This window comes from Aplysia californica, unplaced genomic scaffold (assembly GCF_000002075.1).
Source record: "Aplysia californica isolate F4 #8 unplaced genomic scaffold, AplCal3.0 scaffold00038, whole genome shotgun sequence".
Classification (NCBI taxonomy): domain Eukaryota; kingdom Metazoa; phylum Mollusca; class Gastropoda; order Aplysiida; family Aplysiidae; genus Aplysia; species Aplysia californica.
The window spans coordinates 1,537,009-1,562,135 of NW_004797308.1; the positions used below are offsets into that span (position 1 = coordinate 1,537,009).

Genomic DNA, 25,127 nt, shown 5'->3' on the forward strand with positions numbered 1-25,127 from the left:
ACAGTCACCAATTGTAGGCTAACAAAACAATAAGGACCGCCTCATTTTCACTCTTGCACAAGCAGGATTCGCTGCACACAGTGCGTGTACTCTGTGTTGTGTATCAGGCCTATTGCATCATTGGAGGAGGGCCTAGAATCTAGTATTACTATGATATTACGTTATACGGCCCTGGCCTATGCCAGAAAAAAAAAAGACAAAAGTGTTCATGTCGCTCACACGAAGGGGCCTATCCAAGGTATACGTCCTTTCGTGCGAACAGAATTGATAAAACTTTGTATAAATTTTTTGCACATGAAAAGGCGTAAGCCTGTGTACGCCGTTTCGTCTGGTTCGGCGGCGCTGAGTGTCAGCGTACGCCCTTTTTGATTTTTTACTGCTAGAACTGTTATTTTAAAGCTAGGGATACGCCGTTTCGTGTGAACATAGATCTGAGGCAGCGCTATCTACTAGTAGTAACAACTCAAAACTGCCAAAATCTGGAATACGCCCTTTCGTGTGACAGGCGACGAATTCCAGTGGGACCAGGTAGTCTTCTCGGACGAATCCAGATTCAACCTGCTGCATCTAAACAGGCGAGCCCCAGTCTGGAGGCCCTGAGGAGACCGTTTTCCAGCAGGTGGCGCCCTTCGGTGGAGGATCTTCTGGTGAGGGGAGACTTCTCAGCTCACCACAGGACCCCCTGTACAGGGCAATTTGACCGCGCCCCATTGCTGCTTCCTCTCCGGTAGCAGATTGGACCCCAGGCTGTACTGCAGGACGACAACGCCGCGCCACATCGCGCACGCATCGTGGGGGACTTCCCGCATGGACTGACCAGCTTGCAGTCCGGATTTGAACCCAAGAGAGAACATTTGGGATCACATTGACCGGTGGATAAGGGACAATCACCATCCTGCACAAAACCTTCAACAACTTTGAGCTGCCTCGTCGAGGAGTGGCAGAACCTACTTCAAAAAGTTCTCCCAGTGCTTCCACCAGCTGAAGCTGAAAAGTAAGGAAAATTCTGCTGGGGGTTCAGGGGGCGAAGCCCCTTAAGCAACTGAAACTGATTGCTTTTAGAGAGTTGAAAATGGCATTTGGGAGCCTGTTTGAAGAGATTGCCTACAAACCACATTTATTTTTTCACCAACATTTTGTCCTGTTTGATTTCTTCACCAAGATTTACATAATATATTTTCATTGATGGCAATTTTTAAAAGCAAGTTTTCATTCCATTGCTACTATAATTCAATTAATTTGTCATCGCACCATTGATAGAAGGCAAACCTGGGAATAATGAATAGATATGAACCTTCAAAATAGTTACCCGGCGTATACCCTAATTTTCCTTAAATTTCAAGTCTGAATGTTGCATGTCACAACCTCGGAACACCACTTCAAATTATTCTTGATTTTAGCAAGTTTTATGTTGGTTTTCTTTCATCGCGGCCCTTATCGTGTTCCCATGCCGTAGAATCTTCGTATTGATCATTTCTCTGGATCTAGACAAATTTGTAAAAAAGTTTCTTTCTGACAGTAATTTTCTGTCTAAGATCACAAGTCAATTTACTTGATCAACACGCAGATTTTCCAGCCGAGGCAACAATGCGAAGATAGACAGACAGAATGAGAGAATGATAGAAGGGAGGAAATTGGCACAAAAGGCTCGCCACATTTTGATCAATCCACATGTAAAAATGTACTGCCGACCAACCCGCAATGAATGCATGGGGCATAGCGGAATAATAGCCGATAGCAGGAAATGCGCAATCTCGCAGGTTTCTATAACACTAACTTATTGCCGAGAGAATTACCGTAAATATCCATAACTTATACTAGTACTAGACAAAACGAAGACGAGTACGGATCTTTTGCTATGGAATTTCGGTAGTCCTACAATATCGCAGCTTTTTACGGAGGGAGTTGATAATGATGGAGGAACAAGTACGTAAACTGGCAGAAAGTACGGATTTCCGTAAAATACGGAGCGGAAGCACTGTCTCTGAAGGCATGTCCTGTCCATGCGTCGACGCTGTGCCGAGTGTTTGGTCAAACAGAGTGGCTACACTCAATTGACAATGTTCATGAAGATGAAGAACTATGGCTGTTCAGACTTTAGAAGTCCCACCCAATTGACAATGTTCATGAAGATGAAGAACTATGGCTGTTCAGACTTTAGAAGTCCTACCAGTGTGACTTAAACACATTTTACATGAATTTCTCGTTGAAATCTTAAATCATACACGCTTAATCTAGAGAGTCGAAAGCACCTTTTTTGAAAAATTCCAGTGGAATTGTTCTTCAGTTAACTTTCTTTGAATTTTTGTTCCTTGACTTTTTTGAGCGAGTTAATATGAATTAAATGCACAGATTTTCCAGCCACAGCAAAAACCGGAAGATAGAAAGAATGAATGAATGAATGAAAGGAAAGAGAAAGATTATCTATCGTGAGTAGAGGGTCAGACCGAAGGGCTAGAACCAAAGTGGCCGCTAGATCGGAAAAGTAAAGTAAAAGTATCGTGAGTAGACAGATTTTAGCCGATATGCACGTGAAAAACTATTGCCGACTGAATGGCACAGATAGACAATGGCAGAGTGTACGAAATGCGCAATCTGGCAGTTTCTAATACAACTTATTGCCGAGAGTTGCCGTAAATATCTGAAAGTGCTGATCCTTTGCTACGGAATGGTCTCTCATGGAGTTGATATGATGCAGCATGTACGGAACTTTCGGAATGTACGCATTTCCGCAAAAACAAGGAAGATTGGAAGCACTGCAGAATGTTTCTTTTTCTTCTTCTTTCAGCCCCCATCGCAAATCTAGTAGTTTTGACATCTTTATCAGTATGGCGGTAGAACAGGCCCAAAATTGGTAACTACTGGAAAAATCAGTAAATTTAGGCAGCCCTGTGTATGTAAGAGATGTCAAATCTTAAAACCAAGGGACCGAGCCCAGCAATAGGTTCATCAAAGGTTCCTTAGAGGTAGCAGCACATGTTGCTCAGCCTTAAGAAGTATGCATCATTTGAAACAGGCTGTGAACGGAAATATTGCAATATAATATTAAAATCTAACATGGTACAGAAAAAAACTTATAATCCTTTAAAAAAAAAAATTTTTAAAAGAACAGAATAGAAGAAATTATGTCAGCAGATGTGGGTAGCATTTAAACTACAAAACTGTGCACAACTCGTATCAAAATATATTGCATTCTCATGAAAACAGTGACAAATAAACTGTAACAAAGAATAAAAACATAATTAGATAACAACCACTTCTCCCAGGGACCCGTTTCATTTGACAAGGACAACATCTAAATATGTGAGGCATCATGGTGAAATCAAGCGCTCGTCAAAATAATGAAATCGAAGACATCAGCATATTTCCGCCAGTTTGACATTTTACCCCCCTAAATTTTGTTTTTCAGCTCAACAGCTTTTATGTCCATTGAACCCAATTCACCCTGCCTTGCTGCGGCAGTGCACTTGTGTCCACCTGGCTTGCCGCGAGCCAGGGGGGGGGGGTCCTGTCTGAACTCGACACACTAACCTTACACACGTATAGTGCCGAAACTATTTAATGTATCAATAGGAAATTTCGCTTTGATTTTACTTTAAATGAACCTTTAATATTATTAGAATGAAAGATGAAGGAAAGAGCAGAGAAAACAATATATTCTTCATCCATCTGTGACTCATCGGCCCTCGGATTTAGCCATAGCAACTTTTAGTAAATCTATGGTCTAGATCTAGTTTATCTTCGAAGTTTTCAAGGCACTAAAATCAATCTGATCGCCTTGTTTTTCTAGATTTACGTCTACTTTCATTTTCTTTGCTGCTTATGCCTATAACAAAACTAAAAACATGGTTTAAAAAAATAGTGGTGGTGCTGTTGGTTTTTGCGGCTGTTTTTTTTTCTCTTCTTCTTGTCAATGAAGATTTCAGTGCTCGCTTTCTTGCAATGATTTGCGGTGACAAAACAACAAAACTAACTTGTACTTGGCCAAAAACTGGATCGAAACAAGCTAGCAAGTTTTTACAAGCTACAACCGATTTATTATTTTCAATAGAAACCTGGATTAGTGGTTCGTACTCAATTTTATTGACTGGTATTTTGCTACGACTATTGTCGCAGCTCCGTGGACGGAAGCGTACAGCAGCTACGAATACACTTGTAATACAGAAAACAAAAACTCCAGCAAAAAAAAAAAAAACATAAAGGGAAACCAAGCAAACACCCGAAAAGGTCAACAAATACTAAGAAAAGACATCTGAAACCACTATTGTTCTGGGACATCTGAAACCACTATTGTTCTGGGACATCTGAAACCACTATTGTTCTGGGACATCTGAAACCACTATTGTTCTGGGACATCTGAAACCACTATTGTTCTGGGACATCTGAAACCACTATTGTTCTGGGAACCTAGCTCATTGTTAGTGGACAGTTTAACATACATGGCATAGCCATTGCTTCACGTTAAAACTGAAGTACCATAGAGCAACAGGATAGCAATGCCCCCCAATTTGCCATTTTGTATATTCTTCTCCACAGAGTTTTAGCCACAAGCACAGTATGGGGGCATTTAAGTATCATGGCTTCATCTTGTGATATTGCTTTGGAGAAAGAAGGCACTGACAACTCATTTTCCACACACACACATATCACACAGCTTTAACGCCAAGCTCTTTTACTGAATTTCAGCTTAATCAGCCAAACTTTATCAAAGGTTCCTTAGAAATGTTTCCACATGAAAATGTCAGTAGGTCTCCAAATACACATCATATAGAGTATAGAGTCTAGGCAAGCTAAAATGTACAAAACAAACAGATCAAACTAAACGATCAGCACGTCACCACTGATCTATAAATCCTGCGAGTCTTGAACTAGAATGAATAATCCCAAAGGCCCCCATCCACAATTTTGTAATTGTCTCGTATTCAGACAACCAAAAATAGGAACAAATAAAACTTGCACATGTGCACTCATGACAGAGAAGGAACAACATACCAACACCAGCTGACTGCAGTCCTGGCTTCGGAGAATCACAGGCAACACAACGAAGAGCCCCAGTAGAATTTTGCACCATGCAAGTATCACACTCCCAACTTCCTGAGGGTTTCTTGAACAGTGCGCCAAGAGAAGGTTTATTTCCTGGCAATAGGTCATGTGATGTAGTAAATATTTTGAATTATGTGGCATTTATAAGTGAACAGTGGTGTACAGTCAATTTTGTACAGCCACCCTTGAGAAGAGGATTGAGTTTGTGAAATAGCAAGGTGGGCAGTTCAATGTTGAAACTTCAAAAATCAATATAGGCCTACAATAATACCCATAGTATATCATCACAAAAAAACCACCCACAAAAGCAGGGCTGCCAATCCATCACCATATGTTTTAGTAATCAACATATTTTTGAGAATGCCAACGTTCATTGTAAATGTCAAGGAGTAAAAGGAGTGTTTCGTCAGGGAGATATTTGATGATTTCATTGTGTGTTTAATCAGGGCCTGGAACTGTGTCTGATAGTTCTGCAGTTATATTTAATTTTTGTTTATCAAGAGAAAATCCGTAATTATAGTACTTAAAAAAAAAAAAAATAGTAGAAGGTGTTACGGCGCTCGCAACTGCATACGGTCATATGAGCGCCAAAGGGTGGGGTGTCAACAGAGAAGTCTTTACAGGGAATCAGACTTAGACTGCTCACCTATCTAGTTTCAACAGCACAAGGTCTGCTTCGACTATCAAGGCACCCCAAAATAGCAGGTCACAAGAGAGTGACAAACATGCAAAAGAAGTAGAGGAAAATGACAATAGTAAGGATCAGGGAAGAAAAAGCAGCAGTTCCCTGTTGTAGATTAGGCACAGTTCTGAGCGTGACATGAGTCAGTCCATTTACAATTCTACTATGCTTGAACGAGAAATGTCCCCCCTTTGGGAATGGCCTAAGACACTTCAGTCAGTGGCACTGCCCCGGGAGGTAATCCAGACCTGCCACTCTATGAAATCTAAAAATCAGGATTTCTGAGTTTAAAAATCAGGATCTGGTGAAAAAAATCGGGATCAACGGCAAACCAGTCATAAAGTATAAAGGGCACTGAGGGGGGGGGTCCTGGTACTGAGGGGGGTCCTGGTTCCCTTTTAAGAGGCAAGTATGCAGGGCAAAACTTTTGCAGGAATAAGTTCACGTTTGGGCCTCTAAATAGAGGGAAAACTGAAACACAGCTACATGTACTCGAGTAGAAGTTGGATAGACTGGGGGAGCGAAGGTCGCAGTGATGCTGAAACACTCATAGTCTTGAAAATAGCTGACACGTAACTAATCATCCACGCAAAACGCCCGTGCCCGCGTTTTAACGTTTGACTTCCATCACATCGAAAAAAAGATCGCGCCAAGGTTGTTCAATTTTTTTCTTATTCCTTTCCCCTCTATCACGGCACGCACTTTAGGCCCAAGTGTCAAAACAATACCCCCACCCCTCCCCCCCCCCGGCCGTCCACACTGGTTAAGTCCCGAAAAACACCTCGACCAACGTGAGCGGTGTGAATGAACTTTGTTGACCCCGACAACCGATGGTCCCCGACACACGTGCTACTCACCACACCTACGAGGTCATGTCATGTGATGCGAATGAGCGTTTGAAACTAGGTCGATTTTAGTTTAAATAACGTGCGTTAGTCATCTACTAGATCTAGATTCGGCATAGATGCTTTAGAAAATAGCGTTGCAAGTTCCTGCTGATAAAAAGTCCAATCGGTGTTTCCAAGCAAAAGAGATTGCAGAACTTAAAAAAAATTTTTTCTAAGAATTGGACGCAACCACAAAAAATCAGGATACTGGCGATCTAAAACAGGAAAATCGGGATGCTTGAGATTAGGGGCAAAATTCAATCGGGATGAGCGGCAAGAACTGTCTTCATTTGAAACGGAAATGTCAACAGTTGTCTTTTCAGGAGCTGGGCTGCCTACTTCAAAGTTCCCATTTCAGGTAAATTCAGCGTCAGTTTCAGGTATTTTGGCCCAAAATCAGGTAGTAGGCCTACATAAACAAAGAAAAGGGGGAAAAAAGATGGTTGTTGCCCCAGTATATATAGTAACAATTGAACGGGCTTGCTACATTGAGTAATTATATTTTTAAAACTTGTTTGTGCATGCATGCGTGTGTGTGTGCGCGCGCGCCCGCTATATGTACTGGGGCAATGATAATCTCCCCCCCCCCCCTTCTTTGTCTATGTACTGCCTGATTTTGGGGGAAATACCTGAAACTGACCCTGAATTTACCTGAAATGGTAACTTTGAGGTAGGCGTGGGTTTATGTATACATGTATGTGGAGGGAAGGTGGGTGTTTGAGCGTGCACAAGTTAAGGTGAATAGTGTTTATGAAATGAGGCCTTTTTTTGTTGTTGGTGTTTTTGTTCTTTAACTGATTCCCAGCGGCTCGCGCGTTTCGTTGGACCGCAAGTAATTATTCCTCCAGCAATTAGAGCTTTCTGAGGGTTGAAATAAAAGGCATTTCTTCATTGTCACTTTTCAAAACTCTTATTTTCAATATATTAAAATTTTGATGACCCCAACAACCGCCGGTCCCTTACTCATGCCGTGCTCACACAATGCGGATGCGCACAGGTTCACTGAGCGGTCACGATGACGGGCCCAACAATCTAGAAATCGGTATACACTTGTTCTTTTTCAACAGTGAGAATGTTGATTTTAATTGTATGGCGACAATTTGTTTCTAATGCACAAACTGCATGTCATAACAAGATCAAACGTTAAACTATCATCGGACAATTCTGGGCGGTAACGAAAGCGAAAGTAGATTCAGATTTTCCTGATGAGAGTCTTGGTATTACACCTACACTTCCGCCTGCTGCCATAGCCGCTTATTCGCCGAACGCATTATCACAAACGCGACCAGTAATATTAGTCTAACTCTGTGGCCTTTTCAGATTTGGTTGAGGACTTTGTGCATTTTCACGGTCTTTCCCTGAGGCAATGTACAGAATTCCTAAAATTCCAGGGGCATTCCCGGGTCTAGGAGATTTTTGTCCAGATTCCCGGTCAATTCCTGGGCCCCCAGGATCCCGGAGCCTGGCAGTCACCCTGCATAGAATCCTCCTAACGGTACTGACCAATTCTCTAGACACGACAGATTTGAGAAAGTTTTGCTCCGATACCTATTTTCTTTCTACATTCCGATTTCAGTTTTCTAGATAAATGTAGATTTTCCAGCAGCAGCAAAACGTCGAAGATAGACAGAAAGAATGAAAGGAAGGAAGAAGATTATTTATCTAAGGTAGCCACATTTTAGCAGATATGAAGGTGAAACAGTATTGTTGACCAAACTGCAAAGAAACAATGCATACCTGCCAACATTGCCAGGGCCAAAACTGTAAAGGTTTGCTGTGTGAGATAGGGAAGAAGTTATTTTATTTCAAACAGACAAAAATACAGATTTCTTAACTGACACCAGCAAAGTTGCTTCAAGGCTAAATAACCCCATGACCCTGAGCCTGGGAGCTCCGGAGGGCCGCTGAGTCGTGCAAACTAAAAGTAACAGAATCGGGCAAAAAGTAACACTTTGTTGGAGAGAAAAAAACCCACACAAAAAGAAAGAAAGAAAAGTCAATTTCAATCAATACTTGCACACAAACACAACCTCAAAACCCAGTATCACAACAGACAGTCAAGAACATCATCAGTATCACAACAGACAGTCAAGAACATCATCAAAATGCAACACCAGGGAACAGTGGCTGAATGGATGGGCAACGGGCAAAACTGGAAGAAGGGTATTTGCCCACATGACAGCTCCCAACTCATAAAATGCACTAAATTTCCTGAGTAGAAGAGAACAAGTCAGGATCTTTCGCCTGCGAACACAACACATCCAACTGAATTCCTTCCTAAATAGGATCAGCAAGGATACCCCACCCGACTGCCCGTTGTGTGACTGCCAGGATGAAGCAGTCTCACACCAACTCTTTACCTGCCCTGCACTTTGCGACCTGCGTAGCACCTACCTACCTGCCTCCCCAGACATCGGAAATACTCTATACAGCGACAAAACACAGCTGACAAAAACCTGTAAATTCTTTGCCATATCGACAGGCCGAAGGGCTAGAACCCAAATGGCAGCTGGATCGGAAAAGTAAAGTAAAAGTAAAGTATCAATACTTGAAAGGGTACTGAAGTACAAAAATAATTGGAGAACAGTTTTGCATAGAATAATGAACTACCTTGAGATAAAGCAAGCCTCTCAAACAACCTACCTGCTTCCCCAGCTTGCGATGATTTGGCTCCTGGCTTTGGTGCCTCACAAGCCACACACTTCACAGCATCTGGCTTGTTTGTCAGCATACATGTATCACATTCCCAGCTACCTGCAGGTTTCTTGAATTTAGCTAGGAAGTCATCAGTGGCCGGTGGAGTACTTGTGGCACTGGCTGTTGGAGCTTTCAACACAGTCGTGGAATCTTGAGACAAAGATGCACACTTGGTGAGAACCTGACCAGCATTTACAGTGAACAAAGCTCAGCTTAGAATGAAGCTAAGAACATAAGGCAGAATAATCTACAATGTCCCAAGAATTTGGAAGGTCTTGACCATCAGGTTTCTCCAATTCAATGTTTTCACTTTACTTGAAGTAATGTTCACCAACAATATTTTCACCAAACAGTTGCAAAATGTACTAGAGACAGCATAGCATACCTAAGAGAGAAGAACTTAGATATATTATGATCCCCCTGCAGGGTGACTGCCAAACTAACTTGGGGGGGGGGCATTCATTTTCCTGGGACATATTACACGACTGACATCAAGCCAATCTCATCAAATGTCCCCTTTCACGTACACTCAGGGTGTCAATTTCAGGCATTCTCGGGGCTGCCCACCCACCAGAAAATGTTTTGATAACCAACAGAGAGAAATAAGTAAACTGGCTTTAAAATTCGTAATATGGCCAGGGAAAATCGTCTTCCATGTGGTGTTAAGGATACAGGTTGTAATCCACTATAGCATAAAAAACGTAAACAAAGGCATGATGATACGAAAGGGCAGGGATTTTCTAACACCTTGTCAATGTAATGTTTGCTTTACTCCTGGCTTTGGCACTTCTAAAATCTAATGTTTTTCTAAGGGCAAAGTGGCACTGAGCCACAAGAAGGGCCCAATGCCGAGAGGGTGTTAACACTGTTAAATTAAGTCAGAAAGCTGCATGTGACGCTGTGACATAGACTGCTGGAGTCGGATAATTTTTACATTTTTCCCCCTTTATAATTTACACAGAAGAGTGTTGGGGTAGCCAATTTTTTTTTAGAAATCGGAATCGGGGGAATTACAATTGTACTTCCGTTAAAGTGAATAAAAATCGTACGGATTCTGCTAAAATGGTGGGCAGCCCTGCATTCTGGCAAAAAAAATCAGGTACAGTCAATGCTGGCTTTAAGCACAGTCATCGGGAGAAAGCATAAAATTATTAAGCATGCTTTATGCCGAGGCGTGCTTGAGTGCGTAGTAGACATAGTCCATTTCATGTAGAAAAATTTCCCTTCGTTCGTAAGTCGTGCCAGCCTCACTTTCTCCTCTCCCCGACTCTCTTTATAATTTTTTAGTCTGTGTTTAACTTTGCCCTAGGCTAGATCCTATAAGCTCCAGGCTTACCAGTCTTTCTGGCTCTAGGTTTGGGCGTTTCGCATGCTACACACTTCTGTGCACCTGCAGTATTCCCAAGCATACAAGTCCCACAGTCCCAAGCACCAGGAGGCTTTTTGAACTTTGCCATTAAATCATCCGTCTTCAGGAAAGCAGGTGCAACTGGTGAGCTCAATGCTGAAAACAAGGTCAGAAATGTGTATATATTTCAGTATCCACAACACTGAGAACATAATATAAATGCAAATTGACATATTTCGCTATAGTCGAACTTGTCCCAAGTGCTTCCAACAGTTGCGCTAAAAAGGAAAATTCTGCCGTGGTGTCTGGGGGCTGCATAGGTCCCAGAAATTTTTTTTTGGTGCTTTTAGAGGGTTGAAAATGGCATTTAGGAACTTGTTTGAAGAGATTGCCGACAACTCATAACTAGCAATGACCACGAAAAACCTTCTTTTTGGTCAGAAAGTGTTTGCAAATAGGTGCATTTTGTAGCTTTATCTTCATAGAGCATGGAACTTTTTTTTGATTGGTTGATTGAGTAGATGTTTTACGCACTATCGACACAATTTTGGTCATTTAGGCGCCAGCAGGTTTCACCCCTACAAAATCAGACGTGTTTTTAGTCAGGGTCTTTCGGAGCTCGCAACAGCACACGATCACACTATTTTCATTATGTTAAAAAGACGAACAAACATTTATAAAAATTTTTGGGTAAATATGGAAAAGGCTTATTTACATTTGTATTTATACAATATAAATTTCAGTGTATGTATATATACACCGATAACGATAACTATATATTTTCACATTCTATTAAATAGTCCAATTTCTTTTATATAACTTACAATTTTTCAAGGCTCTATGATGTCAAAAAGGGTCTTAATATCTTTACATTTAAAATATTTCTCACGAACATAATTAAATTCGACACATTCCGTTAAGATGTGCCGAACTGTGAAATTGGTGTTGCACGACACGCAAAAAGGAGTTTCCTCTCCTTCGAGCAAATGTTTGTGCGTGACGTGCGTGTGTCCTATCTTTAGTTGGGTAAAAATTACTTTTTCTCTTCGTGGGAGAAATGGTGGTTTCCTGGTCGTAAGTTTCAGTTGAATGTAATGGAGTTTGTTGTGTATTTGTTGATTCCAAATTTGGGACCAGGAGGATGTGATGTGTTCTTTTACTTTCGGTTTCATGTCAGAGAAAGGGATTTTACTATTTTTGTTTTCAGGTAGTTTTAGAGATTCTTTGGCAAATTGGTCAACGGCTTCGTTGCCATCAATGCCTACATGGCTTGGAAGCCAAGCTATTGTAATAGTTTTTCCAGACTGATGTAGAAAATGCAGTTTAATTATAAGTTTTAAAATTCTGTTGTCAGGGGTGTCAGAGCGCTCTAAAGATTTCAGACAAGAGAGAGAGTCTGAAAGGATTAGAATAGTAGACTTGGTTGATTGATCGATAATATTTAGGGCCATTTCAAGAGCTGTAGCCTCAGCAGTGTAGACTGAAGCTTCTTGGTGGAGTTTCCTTAAGCTTAAAGCTGTGTGGCGATGCAAGGGCAGCAGCTCCTACTGAGGAGTCATTTTTGGATCCGTCTGTAAAGAGTTTCTCTGCTTCAGGGTATCTATTTATTAGCTGTTTGTATGAGTTTAAGTATGTATTTTTTTCTGTAGACTTTTTGTTGTGTTTTTCAAGACTATTATCTATGTTTGGTTTGATTGATTGATTGGGTAGATGTTTTACGGCCCTATCGACACAATTTTGGTCATTTAAGCGCCATCAGGTTTCACCGCTACAAAATCAGACGTGTTTTTAATAAAGAGTCTTTCGGAGCTCGCAACCGCAAACGCTCACACTATTTCTATTATGCTAAAAAGACGAACAAACATTTATTTTTAAAAATTTTGTTGTTGTAAATATGGAAAAGGCTTATTTACATTTGTATATACAATACAAATTTCAATGTATGTATATATACACCGACAACGACAATTATATATTTCTGGGTGGAGTTTCCTTAAGCTTAAGCTGTGTGGCGATGTAAGGGCAGCAGCTCCTACCGAGGAGTCATTTTTGGATCCGTCTGTAAAGGGTTTCTCTGCTTCAAGGTATCTATTTATTAGCTGTTTGTATGAGTTTAAGTATGTAGTTTTGTCTGTGGACTTTTTGTTGTGTTTTTCAAGACTAGTATCTATGTTTGGTTTGGTTAAATGCCATGGAGGTATGCAGGATATGGCAAACAGCTCGATTATGTCTTCACAAAAATCAATGTCTTTGAGATCGTTCTGGATTCTTATTCCGAAAGGGCTTACTTTATTTCCTAAGGAGGATAAAGTTTTTAGGTCTTCGGGAAGGCCAAAGACACATTTGTGGGCTGGGTTTTGGGGTACTGAGTAAGTTTCAAAGCATACTGCAAAGAGAGTTTTTTTCTTCTAAGTTCCAAAGATGGTTCATGCGCTTCTGCCTGTAAACTTTCTACAGGTGAAGTACGGAAAGCGCCTAGGGCAAGGCGAAGGCCTTGGTTCTGAACAGGGTCTAGAATTTTAAGATAAGACTTTCTGGCTGATCCGTAAACAGGACTGGCATAGTCCAGCCTGGAACGGACAAGGGAACGGTAATGTTGAAGAAGTATTTCAGTATCTCCTCCCCATTCAGGATTGGATAATACTTTTAAGGCGTTGAGAGCACTCTGACACCTCGTCTTTAGGTCTTTCAAGTGTGGTAGGAAAGAAAGTTTATTGTTGAAGATTACGCCCAGGAAACGAGCTTGTTTTTTAACAGGAATTTTCTCTCCAAACAAATATAAATCTGGTTGTCGCACACACTTGTGCGACAGACAAAAATGTACACAGTTTGTTTTTAATGTGGAAAATTTGAACCCGTGCCCGTTTTTATGGAGTTGAAGCTGAAGCTGACGTTCAATGTGATCCATTTTGGATTTGGATTTATAGCAGATCAGGAAGTCGTCAACGTAAAGTGAGCAGTCAATATTGTTTTGAAGGGTTTTTGTGATGGAATTGATTTTGATTTCGAAAAGAATGGGCGATAAGATGCTTCCCTGGGGGACGCCTTCTTCTTGGGTGTGTAAATTTGATAGGGTTGAACTACTTTTACTTGAAATGATCGATCTTTCAAAAAGTTTCGTATAAATTCGGGAAGATTTCCGCGTAAGCCCAAGTCATGCAGGTCTTTCAGAATACCATGTTTCCATGTGGTGTCGAATGCTTTTTCTAAGTCGAAAAAAAAAAACAGCCACAAGGTGCTCTTTTCGAATGAAAGCTTCCCGAATAAAAGTTTCAAGTCGGACGAGATGGTCAATAGTAGAGCGATTTTTGCGAAAACCGCATTGAAAATTGGATAAGGAGTTTGAGGTTTCGAGAAACCACATTAGACGTTTGTTAATAAGTTTTTCCATAGGTTTACAGAAACAGTTTGTAAGGGCTATGGGACGGTAGTTTGAAGGGTTAGAGTGATCTTTTCCTGGTTTTGGGATTGGTATAACAGTCGTCTGGAAGACGTTTGATGATTTCGTTGTGTATTTGATCAGGGCCTGGAGCTGTGTTTGATAGTTCTGCAATATTACATTTTAATTCATGAAGAGAAAAGCTGCAATTATAGTTTTCTTCATTTGAAGAGGTAAAATCAACAGTTGTTTTTTCAGAAGACATTTTTACTTTTTTGAATTCAGGGTTGTAATTGTGGGTAGAGGAATTTCCTGAGAGAGTTGATGCTATACAGTCAGCAACTGTTTTTTCGGTTTCTACGAAGGAGTTATTCGGTTTTAGGATGTGTTTGATTGTGTCTTTTTTAGTACCTTTTAATTTCTTTATCATCTTCCAGACTTTGTGCATTGGTGTGTTGCTGTTGATTTTTGAGACATAATTTCGAAAAGATGTTTTCTTGGCTGTTCTGATTTTTCTGCGTGCTTGGGCTAGCGCAATTTTGAAATTAATGAGGTCTTCGTTAGTTTTAGAGTTGACGAACTTCCCGAGAGCTGATTTTTTGGCCGCAACAGCTTTTTGGCAGTCTTCAGTGAACCAACATTTATTTTTTCGGGGTTTGGTGGATAATTTTGGTATGTGTTTTTGAACGATTTCGAGAAGGGTTTAATGAAATCGTTCAAAAGTTTGTGTTTGTGTTTGAGATGGATTGAGTTTCTCCAGACATTCCATGTGAAACCCATCCCAGTCCGCTCTTTTAAGATTGAAACAGTCTGGGATAGGAATTCGGTGTGGAATGTCTGGAATTAGGGTGATGGGGAAGTGGTCCGATCTGTGTGGGTCGTCCAGGACCGACCACTGAAAGTCTGGAATTAGGTTAGGATCACTAAGGGTTAAATCTATGGATGAAATTTTTAGGTTATTTGAATTTTGAAATGTTGGGGAACTGTCGTTAAAAATACTAGTATTGGTTTTTACTAAGAAATCTTCTATGATTTTACCTTTAGTATCAGTTGGTTAATTTCCCCAAAGAGGGCTATGGGCATTAAAATCTCCCAACATGATGAAGGGTTGTGGGAGCTGGTCTCTGAGGTTTATTAGTTCTCTTAAAGATAGAGGATAATTTGGAGGGATGTATATTGAACAGATAGTTATAGGACGGTGTAGGGTGACCCTGACCGCAACTGCTTGAAGCGTTGTGTTTAGTTGTATTAGTCTGTGTAGTGTTTGGTTATTTATTCAAATGGAGTTACCCCCAGAGGCAATTTGGTTGTCTGTGTATATTTGGTTGTAAATTTGATAGTTTTTTAATGTGAATGTGGGTGTTGGCAATTTAGTTTCTTGTAGACAGATTACATTTGGGGTGTGTGAGGTAAAAAGATAAGAGAGTTCTGCCTGGTTTGCACGCAAACCGCGAATGTTCCACTGAAGAACTGCCATTTTAATTTATTTTGAGGGCACGGGTTCGATACATTTTTTTTTGGTCGTTGGTGACCTTTGTCTTTGTTTTGTTTAGCTACGGTCACGGTGGACCGCAGCCTTTTTTGAGGGAGAGTGTGGAGGGGGAGGAGGACCGGAGTCCTGGATGCAGGTAGAGGAGGGGGAGCGGGTGCGGGGAGTGGGTGGAGGGGCTTTATTGGATGAAGGATGATGGGATGGAGGTTGAAGCAATGAGGGTGTAGGATGTGGTGATTTGTGTGAGGATGATGATGGGGAGGATGTTGTGGGTGAAGATGATGGGGGTGATGATGAGAATGATGAGGGTGAGGATGATGAAGGGGGTGAGGATGAAGAAGATGGCTGAGAGGGTGGTGATGAAGAGGGGGTGGGGGGAGATGGCGGATGGAGAGAGGGAGAGATAGGAGTGGAGGAAGTGGACTCCATGTCCTCCTCTAACTCCAGACTGGAGTGTTGTTTTTTGCTGGTGTTCTGCTTTCTATTTGTCTGAAGGACCTTTCGGGTTGGGTTTACTGACCCTGGGACAGTCTTCAGGACTTCTGAATATGTTAGGGTTGTATTCTTCGGCGTCGATCCTTTTGGGTATAGCGTTGCTCTTGCTTGAGCGAACGTTCCGCCGTACTGGGCCCTATGTGTTAGGATGGCTTTCTCCTGACACCACTTCGGACACTCCGTCGAAGATGCAGAGTGACCCCCCCTGTCGACAATTTGGACACCAGGGATCTGCAGAGCAGGTCTCCCCAGAGTGTCCCTCCTTGCCGCAGCGAGGACACGCTGCACCACGACGACAGCGTAGCTGTGTGTCCCCGAAGCGCTGACAATTGAAACAGCGCATCGGTTTCGATATATATGTTCTAAGTATGCAATGTCTAATTTTGTTGGTGGTGTGGGTGTGTTGAAGGTAAGGATCCACGTGTTGGTACAAATTTCCTTGCTATCCAGCCATATTTTGATACGACGAGCATGGACAATTACATCGACCTCCTGAACCATTTCTTCTTCGGAACAGCCGCAGAGCTCTCGGCTTTTGATGACACCCTTGGATGCCACCAAACGAGGTGCAGGCCAACAGTTTGCCTGATTCAATGCTGGAACTGACTTGCAGGAGGTCCGTGGATCCTGGTTTTTTTAATTTATTTTGGCTTGTGAATACCGAAATGTTTTAGTGATATGTGTATCTTGAAGACGCTTAGTGTGGTTAGATTTGTGTCTTGTTTTTCATCGCTATACCCATCTTTTGACATTGTCAGCATCTTCGCCCGAAAGGCCCTTCTTTCTTTTGCCCAGGCCAGGAGTTTCACCTGCTTCTCCTGTCTGGGACTTGTTGGGAATTGGGGTGGGAGAAATGTTTTTGGTTGAATCCATGTGTATTTTGTCTTTTATTCATCTCCAGGGCTCCCCACCCGCCACTGAGTCCAACAAGGGGACACCGCTCGGAAGTCCATAGCTGGTGTCAGGGCTACCCTGGAGGTATACTCCCAATCAGACGGCAAGAAATCTATGAACCAGTCGCAACCGATTGAGTGCAGTAGGCCACTGCACCCGCCCGTCTAGACAGAATCCAGGGCCAAAGTGGCGTGTTGGTGAGTATAGCCACACCTCAGCCACCAGGGTCCCCTTCTCCGGTCGTTCGGGTCGCACCCCACGGTCAAAGGGGTGCCTCGCGTTGCGGGGATTTGGGGTCTATTCTTTGCTGGACCGGACCTTCGGTAGACAGAACGGAAAGAAAGATAGATGGATAGAAGACATAGCAAGAGCGGACAAAAGATGCCACCCCTACGTCAGAGGGGTTACACCCCCTGTTGATGGGACAGCCAACTATTTTTATTTAATTCCCCGGTCAGCTCGGGGAAGGACGAAAGAAGAAGGAAGAAAGACGATAGAAGACAGACGATACACCAAAGCAAGTGTCGCCCATGTGCACCTGAGCGTAAATGTCCATGGGCGACAAATCGCCAGTGAAGAGGTTGCACCTCCTGCTGGCGGAGCAGCGGGTCTATTTATATCCCCCCTGACCCACTGGGGGTGATGGAACTTTTTGAATTTTTGAAATCCATCAATAAACAAAAGTTACATAACTCGCTCATTTCTCGGAGTATTTAAAAGAAAAAAAGGTGACTAAAAACCTTATATTTCGGCACCCATTGTAAAATTAGGAGTTCATGGTGAATTTTGTTGATATGGCCATAAATTTGTAAATACTAACCCCCCCCCAAAAAAAAATTCAAAAAAAATTGGCAACCATGTCGGGATTGAGACAGACAGCAACAGTGAATTACTTACATTTTCCATCACCTAGTATATCCATCACAGAACCAGATTTGAGTGAGGAAGCCGGTGCCAAAGAAAAGCCTGGGTTTTCAGAGGCTGCAGAAATGTCACTGTTGCTCTTGCTGCTTCCCCATTTGGAATAGGACTTGAAACTTGACGATGTGCCTGAAAGAGTTAATCTTCACTTAATCCAACAGAGGAACACATGCTCAATTACACTACCAATTGAAGAAACGGTACTACTAGACCAAAGCAATAAAAATACTATAAAAAGTAATGATTCTTTGTAGTAGGCACTCCTGTGGCACTTTTTAAAATTTTAAAGCATACAAGAGGCAAAGAAATAACACTTGATCAAAACATTTCTTTGAAAACTATTGTAAGTCACTCCTAGCAGGTCTGAACAACAAATATTTGAAGCGTTTACAAGTAATTCAAAACAATGCCGCTAGACTGATAACAAGATCTAAAAAACAAGACCATGTCACTCCATTATTAAAAGAAATGCATTGGCTCCCTGTAAAAGAACGAATATTTAAAATCTGCGTCATGTGTTTCAAATGTGTAAATAAAACTGCTCCTTTTTATCTACAAGAACTTATCAGTATAAATAAACCAGGGAGAAACCTAAGATCATCAAACGATAACACCCTACTTGTGACACCTGTAAAATCATACAATTCATATGGAGAAAGATCTTTCTCATATCTTGGTCCATTTATGTGGAACAGATTACCCATGAAACTAAGACAAATAAGAAAACTTGATGGCTTCAAAAGACATCTTAAACATTTTCTGTTCCTACAGGCCTATTCTTCATAAGCTTTTAACGTTATCTTTCATTATATTTGTTCTGTTCCTATGTCTGGATGAAAATAGTCTGTGTGTGTGTGGGGTGTGTGTGTGTGTGTGTGTGTGTGTGTGTGTGTGTGTGTGTGTGTGTGTGCATTAATGTATATTGCATGAGAAGAAAGTAAGTAGTAAGAAAGGTTTTTGAAAAATGGGTATTCCAATGTAAAGCGCATTGAGCTACTTTTTTGGAAATGTGCTATATAAATGTTATATATTATTATCATTATTATTACACCTCTCAATACGAAACAAAACGTACTACCCAAACCCTTTCGTTAATAACACGGCTTACAAGGTATGAGCATGACGGATCCCGATTCCAAATAAGGCCTGCACCAAAGCGAGCTGTGCAAAGAGCTCTAGTGACAATCAAAATTCTAAATAGGAAAACTTGCTTCCAAGTTCAGTTCTTGTCATCCGGTGTTGCCTTCATAACACACACACACCCATCTGTTTAAAAAATCAATAATCCCCCCATTCCGGAGCCCTATACTTCTACTTATAACAAGTCCAGAAATAATGAGAAGTCTTTTATAAAGACTATTCTAAAACCCCGGGGGGGTTTTCTCTTCTTTATCTTTGAAAATAAAATACTGCTATAGCGCAATATTTTACTGCGCAGAGGCCAAATATACATTATGTAAAACATCGCAAGTTGAGAAACTTGGTGAACTAGCGAAACAAAGAATGGGAGAGCCTACGTGTGTCAACAATGAAGACTGGAACGAAGGAGTGGGGAGGGTGTGGCATGCGCAGACAAGCGGAATGCATCGCGTGATAGGCCAGCCTAGTCTAGATTATCTAGGCCTACCATATCTCTCACTTCTCCGATGCGGGGATGGAGAGGTCACAGTTCTCAGTGCTGTGATGGATGGAGCGAACGGGTAACATGCCCAAGCAGATGGAATGCACCACAGGGTGTGATGGGGTGGGGGACAACACAGCGGGCGAGTTAGCCTAGAGCCCTTTCTTTCTGACCACCAACGCCGGGCTGTCAACATCGCTAGCGCTAGAGAAAGGAACCCGATTCATTTTTCTATTAAGTATGACCTGGCAGTCACGTTAAAACAAAATCATCATCAGGGGAGATATCAAAAAGAAATAAACAGAACACCAAACTCATAGATTAGGCCTACTTTATTATTTCCATTGAATTTACTACTGGATCCCTAATAATGAGAATCCTGCTGTAACTGACATTTCGCACCAGTCCCCTCCCTCTCATTATAACAGCAAGTGACAATTATTGATTTATTTTCATGGCGACACAGCATTTGTAACGCACAACCTGCATGTTAGAAATGTTGCATTAATCAGACTGCTACCTGCAAATTTCTGGGAGGTAAAGAAAGTGAAAGTAGATCAAGCTTCAGTATCACACATACATTTTCGTCAGCCGCCATAGGCGCCAGTTCACGTGAAACGTACTCTCAGACAGGGAAAAGCCAAATGAATATAAAAAAACAATCGCCGCCGGAAAAAATGAACCCAAGCACGTTATCCGATTTGGTTTTCAAATGTTCGAGAGCTGTTATGTATTTTCCCAGGTACTTTACAGATTTCCTCAAATTCCAGGGGGCATGGCGATTTTTTTTAATTCCCGGGGGATTCCGGGGCCTGGCAGTCACCCTGACATGGTGATCATGAGACATGTTAATTCAAATCTTTTTCTTTTACAGGTGTCATCGAATCAAAGATTAGCACAAGGAGTAGTTTTATGTTTGAGCTACTCCTCCCCCCTCCCCCCATTCAAGAATACAATTTACAGCTTTTCAAAACGTAATTTAACTGAACAGCAACTGTACCTCCAATATCAGGAGACAAAGTCTTTGGCTTTGGAGCAGTGGAGCCCCAAGATGGAACTGGGGCAGGTGAAAAAGCTGCAGAAGAAACACCAATTCCTGCCACAGACGAAGCCCCAACAGCAGGTTCTGGTGAGGTCTTTGCACCCTCTTCAGCCCCTGCTGCTGAAGTCTTGGCTGCTGAATTCATGGCTGCTGAAGTCTTGGCTGCTGAAGCTTTGATAGGGGAACTAAAGACAAAGTCCTGGGGGGGGGGGTTGTTGTTATTGTTGTAAATGATGGGATGTAGGTGTAAACAGAGATGCCAACCACAGAAGACCGAAATAAGTATTGGGAAATATGAAAATGTGTATTCCCCACGAGCGACCGAGCAACTAGTAAAATGTTCACTGTGTCCAGCAATATTTCCTGGAAAAAAATTTACTAGCTCACCAGCTCGAAAAAGGGAGTACACACGCGTACAATATACATGTGTCCAGTCAACAACATGTTAGTGTTCAGTGTCATACTGGGGTCTTGTTTGAAATATTTCAGTCTATTATAATATTTTTGTCTCATTATTATATAAAAAATTAATCCTGCTTTGGGCGTTCGGAAGGGTCTAGAACAAGAATTTCGACTATCAAGAACCAGTCTGGGTGTCAGAATTCATGTTAGGAATTGACAGGCTAAAGTTATTGCTCAAACTCAGATAAGAGCAATAACTTGAATGGCTCAAGTAGACCCAACAAGCACTGTGAGAGTTGTAACAACTGTGGGAGGGCAAGATGCAGTAACACTGAAAATCTGCCAGTCTTGAAACAGACGGCTACAACATACACTGTAGGTATAATTTACTATCACCCATCCAATAAAACACGAACACTTTATTTCAATAACACAGACTTGCAAAGTATGAAGGGTCCCAATTCCGCACACGGCCTGCACCAACACGCTCTTTGCAGAGAGCTCTAATCAAAATACTGAAATTGCTTCCAAGTTGTTGTCCTCTGGTGTGGCCTTCACACACACACACACACACACACACACACACACACACACACACACCCCCCTCCCCCCTCAGTGTATCTTTTCAAAAAAATCAATAATCCCCTCCCCTATTCCGTAGTCCTATACTTCGCCGAGCCGTTACTCCCACTAAAGACGGTCTTTGCTCACACGATGCCCTATTTTTATGATGCGAATGTGCGCAGGGTCACTGGCCGGTCACGATGGCGAGCCAGACAATCTAAAAATCGGACGACCCTTGCATTTTTCCCCCTTTTTTCCCCACAAGTGACAGCACAGAGACGAGTCCGAGTATTGATTAAACTTCATTTGCACGGCGACACAGTGTTTATACTGCACAACCTGCATGTCACAAATGTTGCGTTATCAGACTACCACTGGCAAACTTCTCTGTGGTAATGAAAGCAAAAGTAGATCTTGAATTTCCCGATCGAGCCTCGGTGTCATATACAATTCCGCCTGCCGCCTACCCAAATGAAAGTTAAATGTACTCTCGGACGGGGTAAGGCTGAACTTACTGACCTTATCGGACTTGGTTTTCAAATATTCCAGTTCCGCTATACTGAAACTATTTTGACAAAAGATGGGACTTGAGATAATTAGGATTACTCGTCCAAGCTGAATCTCGTATTTTTCGCATTCCAGGATGCGTATTTTTACATGAAAAGTCGTATTCGCGTATTTTCGGCAAAAAATCGTAAAATACGTAAAATCGTACTGGTTGGCATCTCTGTGTTAAGTGAACATGACCAACATACAGACACATCACAACCAAGGAGTAGACCACCAATGCTGTAAAAATAGCAAGATACCTTTAATACATCTTGTGACTGGAAGCACACTTTCTTAAAGAGCTGTAGATCACGCTTTCATAGATTCCTAAAATCCATAACCTGAACAAAATGTTTACTTTTGCTACTAAGAAAAGAATAGCTGCATAACTATATGCTAACTCCTTGCTATGCTATCATATGGCTGGCACTCTCAACAAGTCCACACAGTGCCAACGGTATACGACTTATGGTCGTAAGAGCAAATACAGAATGTGCTCATATAACAAGGGTTTTTAAAGGATTTCCCCAGAATGCCTGAAAACTAAATATACTGGAATTCATAGGACTATATCTTTTTAACTGAAAATAAAAGCAACACTCATTCTAACCTTGTCCTCAAAGTTTAATGTATGATAGTTGGCAGGTTGACGTTTCTCCTGAATTGGAGTTGAAAAGGTGAACTTGAGGGGCGAGACATCAGACTGAAGAGATGACAATGGAATGCTGGTTTGAGCCACAGTGTGAGACTTGACAGGAAAACTTTGAAAGGAGATGGGGTCCATACTGGCCACAGGAAGCGTAAAATCTGTCCTCAGGTTGGGTACCTCTTGTGCCTGAAAAAACAATTGGAGATAAAAAATGGCTCAGTGAGAAAGGTCCAATATTCTTTAGTAGCATTCATTAAGAAGTGTCCCAGGAATCCAGGAAACAGTTCAGGCTCAAATTGCAAAAATCATCCAAAGCTGTTTGCATCTACATTTTGAAGTTTGCAAAAAGTTATAGAAATACTCAAAAAAGACCTTGACCAAAATGACATGAAAGAAGGCATTACCCTTGTGTTGACACTATGAAAGAAGGCAATACCCATGAGTTGACACTGAAAATCCAAGGTGCCTATTTTCCACATGTCTCTTTTTCACCACTCCCTGAAAAGACATTGAATCCATGGTCCCTTTCTGAAGGCTGATATCTATCATTTTTAACCCTCCACGATCGAGGGAGGGAGGGAGGGAGAGAGGGGGGGGGGGGGGGGGAGAGAGAGAGAGAGAGAGAGAGAGAGAGAGAGAGAGAGGGAGGGAGGGAGGGAGGGAGGGAGGGAGGGAGGGAGAGAGAGAGAGAGAGAGAGAGAGAGAGAGAGAGAGAGAGAGAGAGAGAGAGAGAGAGAGAGAGAGAGAGAGAGAGAGAGAGAGAGAGAGAGAGAGAGAGCGAGAGAGAGAGAGAGAGAGAGAGAGAGAGAGAGAGAGAGAGAGAGAGAGAGAGAGAGAGAGTTCAATCATATTTACTTGAATAAAAACCTTACTTACATCATCATTCTCCTCCTTCTTGGATGACATATGCTGGGAAAATTTTTTTGTCTTTATCTTGCCTGTACCTGTGCCCACACTGGACGCTTCAGATTCTTTACCAGATGCATCCTCTTTATTTTCGTGAACAACTGTGCTCTCCTACATAAGAACAAAACAATTCTTACAAGGGTGAAAATAACGTATCTGAACTTCATGCCACACATATGATATTAACCGAAGCTTTAAAAAACCTAAAAATTGCACTTAATAAAGCACATTAACACTTTATAATTTCTAAGAACTAAAAATTGCCGGCCTATACAGTTATTCAAAATATTCCTCGAATTACTGTTATAAGACAATCACCTGTACAAACAGCCACTTCAAATTTCCTCCCTTGTGTATTTTTTTTACATTTTAATTACACTTTTGACAATGAGTGGCTGTTTTTGAGTTTCAACTGTACATGACATATACAGTATTACACGGATTGCACGAATTCGCCGGGACTGGCCTCTCGGTTAGTTCGGGGGATTCATAGTTCAGTGGATGCTTAAACAGTGTTATGGCATCGGCTGTGTCAGAGAATGAAGGGAAGCAACAAATATTCAGTCGGAACCAAGACTTTTCTTTTCTCGGCCATTGTCCTTGATCAGATAGATTAGTTTTCAGTAAGTGTTTTACGGCACTTGCAACACAATAAGGTCATATAAGTGCTGAAGATTAGAGGTGTTACAAGAAAGTAACAAACACAAAACAGAAGGAGGGGAGATAAAGACGATAGATGTTTGATAGGAAAGAAGAAGCAAACCACACCAGAGCACCAGCCAACCATCCACTATCAGATAGATTAGATCTATACCTGTTGACTTGAATTTGAAATTTGAGAGAATCTCAAATTGGCAGATTGAGAATGAGAAGCACAATGAGTAATGCTTTCGAGTTCAATCGGTAATGAGTCTAGCAGTACAAAGACATTTTAATATCACGGGTCGGTCTTTAGTCTGCATCAATCAAACGACGCTGTTTTAAAATTTTCAAAACAACAACAGTAATCAACAGTGCGATGATGAAACTGCAGCCATACCCCGCCTCTCCTACCAAGCACAGTCCTTTGCGAAGAGGGGTGGGGCGGCCGATTGTGTGATGCACATCACAACCCTTCCTCTCGCACGCTCACACAGGCTTAGCTAGGCCTAGGACCTAGGCACGCGAAGAGAGCAGAGAGCAGAGAGCATACGTGTCAAACACCACGCTAAAAATAGCACAGCAAGCTGCTTCTGTGGAGGGGGCGGTTACCCACCTTGCCTTTATCCGTTTTTATTATTATCATTATTATCTTGAGCTTCTCAAAGGACATTGACTATAGACCTTTACGGGCATAATTAGTTTGACTATTCTGAGTTTGTGTTTGAGCGTCGCGTAATTTTCTTACAAAGATGAAGAAAGCAGAAAATGGGACTGCCAGCAGTTTGGCGGCTGCGTGATTTTGAGAAATCTGTGTTCGACCTGTCCGGTTTATACTGTATACACTGTAACCAGGATGCTCTATTGTTCCATTCACAGAGAGCAAAATTTTTCAGATAGTTTTAGTTTTAGATCCA

At 41.7% G+C, this 25,127-nt stretch overlaps 1 protein-coding gene across 6 annotated transcripts in view; it reads right to left on the reverse strand.

The window, feature by feature from the left end:
- The window catches only part of LOC101858246 (nuclear pore complex protein Nup153), a 148,071-nt gene that overhangs the window by 36,936 nt on the left and 86,008 nt on the right, over window positions 1-25,127 (reverse strand). For 5 of the 6 annotated variants that reach the window (XM_013091512.2, XM_035973961.1, XM_035973960.1 and 2 more), the window contains 7 exons: window positions 23,542-23,682; window positions 22,627-22,851; window positions 20,460-20,700; window positions 17,815-17,967; window positions 10,646-10,813; window positions 9,256-9,459; window positions 4,993-5,136 (listed from right to left, as the gene is read on the reverse strand). In XM_013091512.2, coding sequence (XP_012946966.1) covers window positions 4,993-5,136; window positions 9,256-9,459; window positions 10,646-10,813; window positions 17,815-17,967; window positions 20,460-20,700; window positions 22,627-22,851; window positions 23,542-23,682 — 1,276 coding nt within the window. The remainder of the gene's footprint in view (window positions 1-4,992; window positions 5,137-9,255; window positions 9,460-10,645; window positions 10,814-17,814; window positions 17,968-20,459; window positions 20,701-22,626; window positions 22,852-23,541; window positions 23,683-25,127) is intronic. The other variant, XM_005091965.3, reaches the window with a different exon arrangement.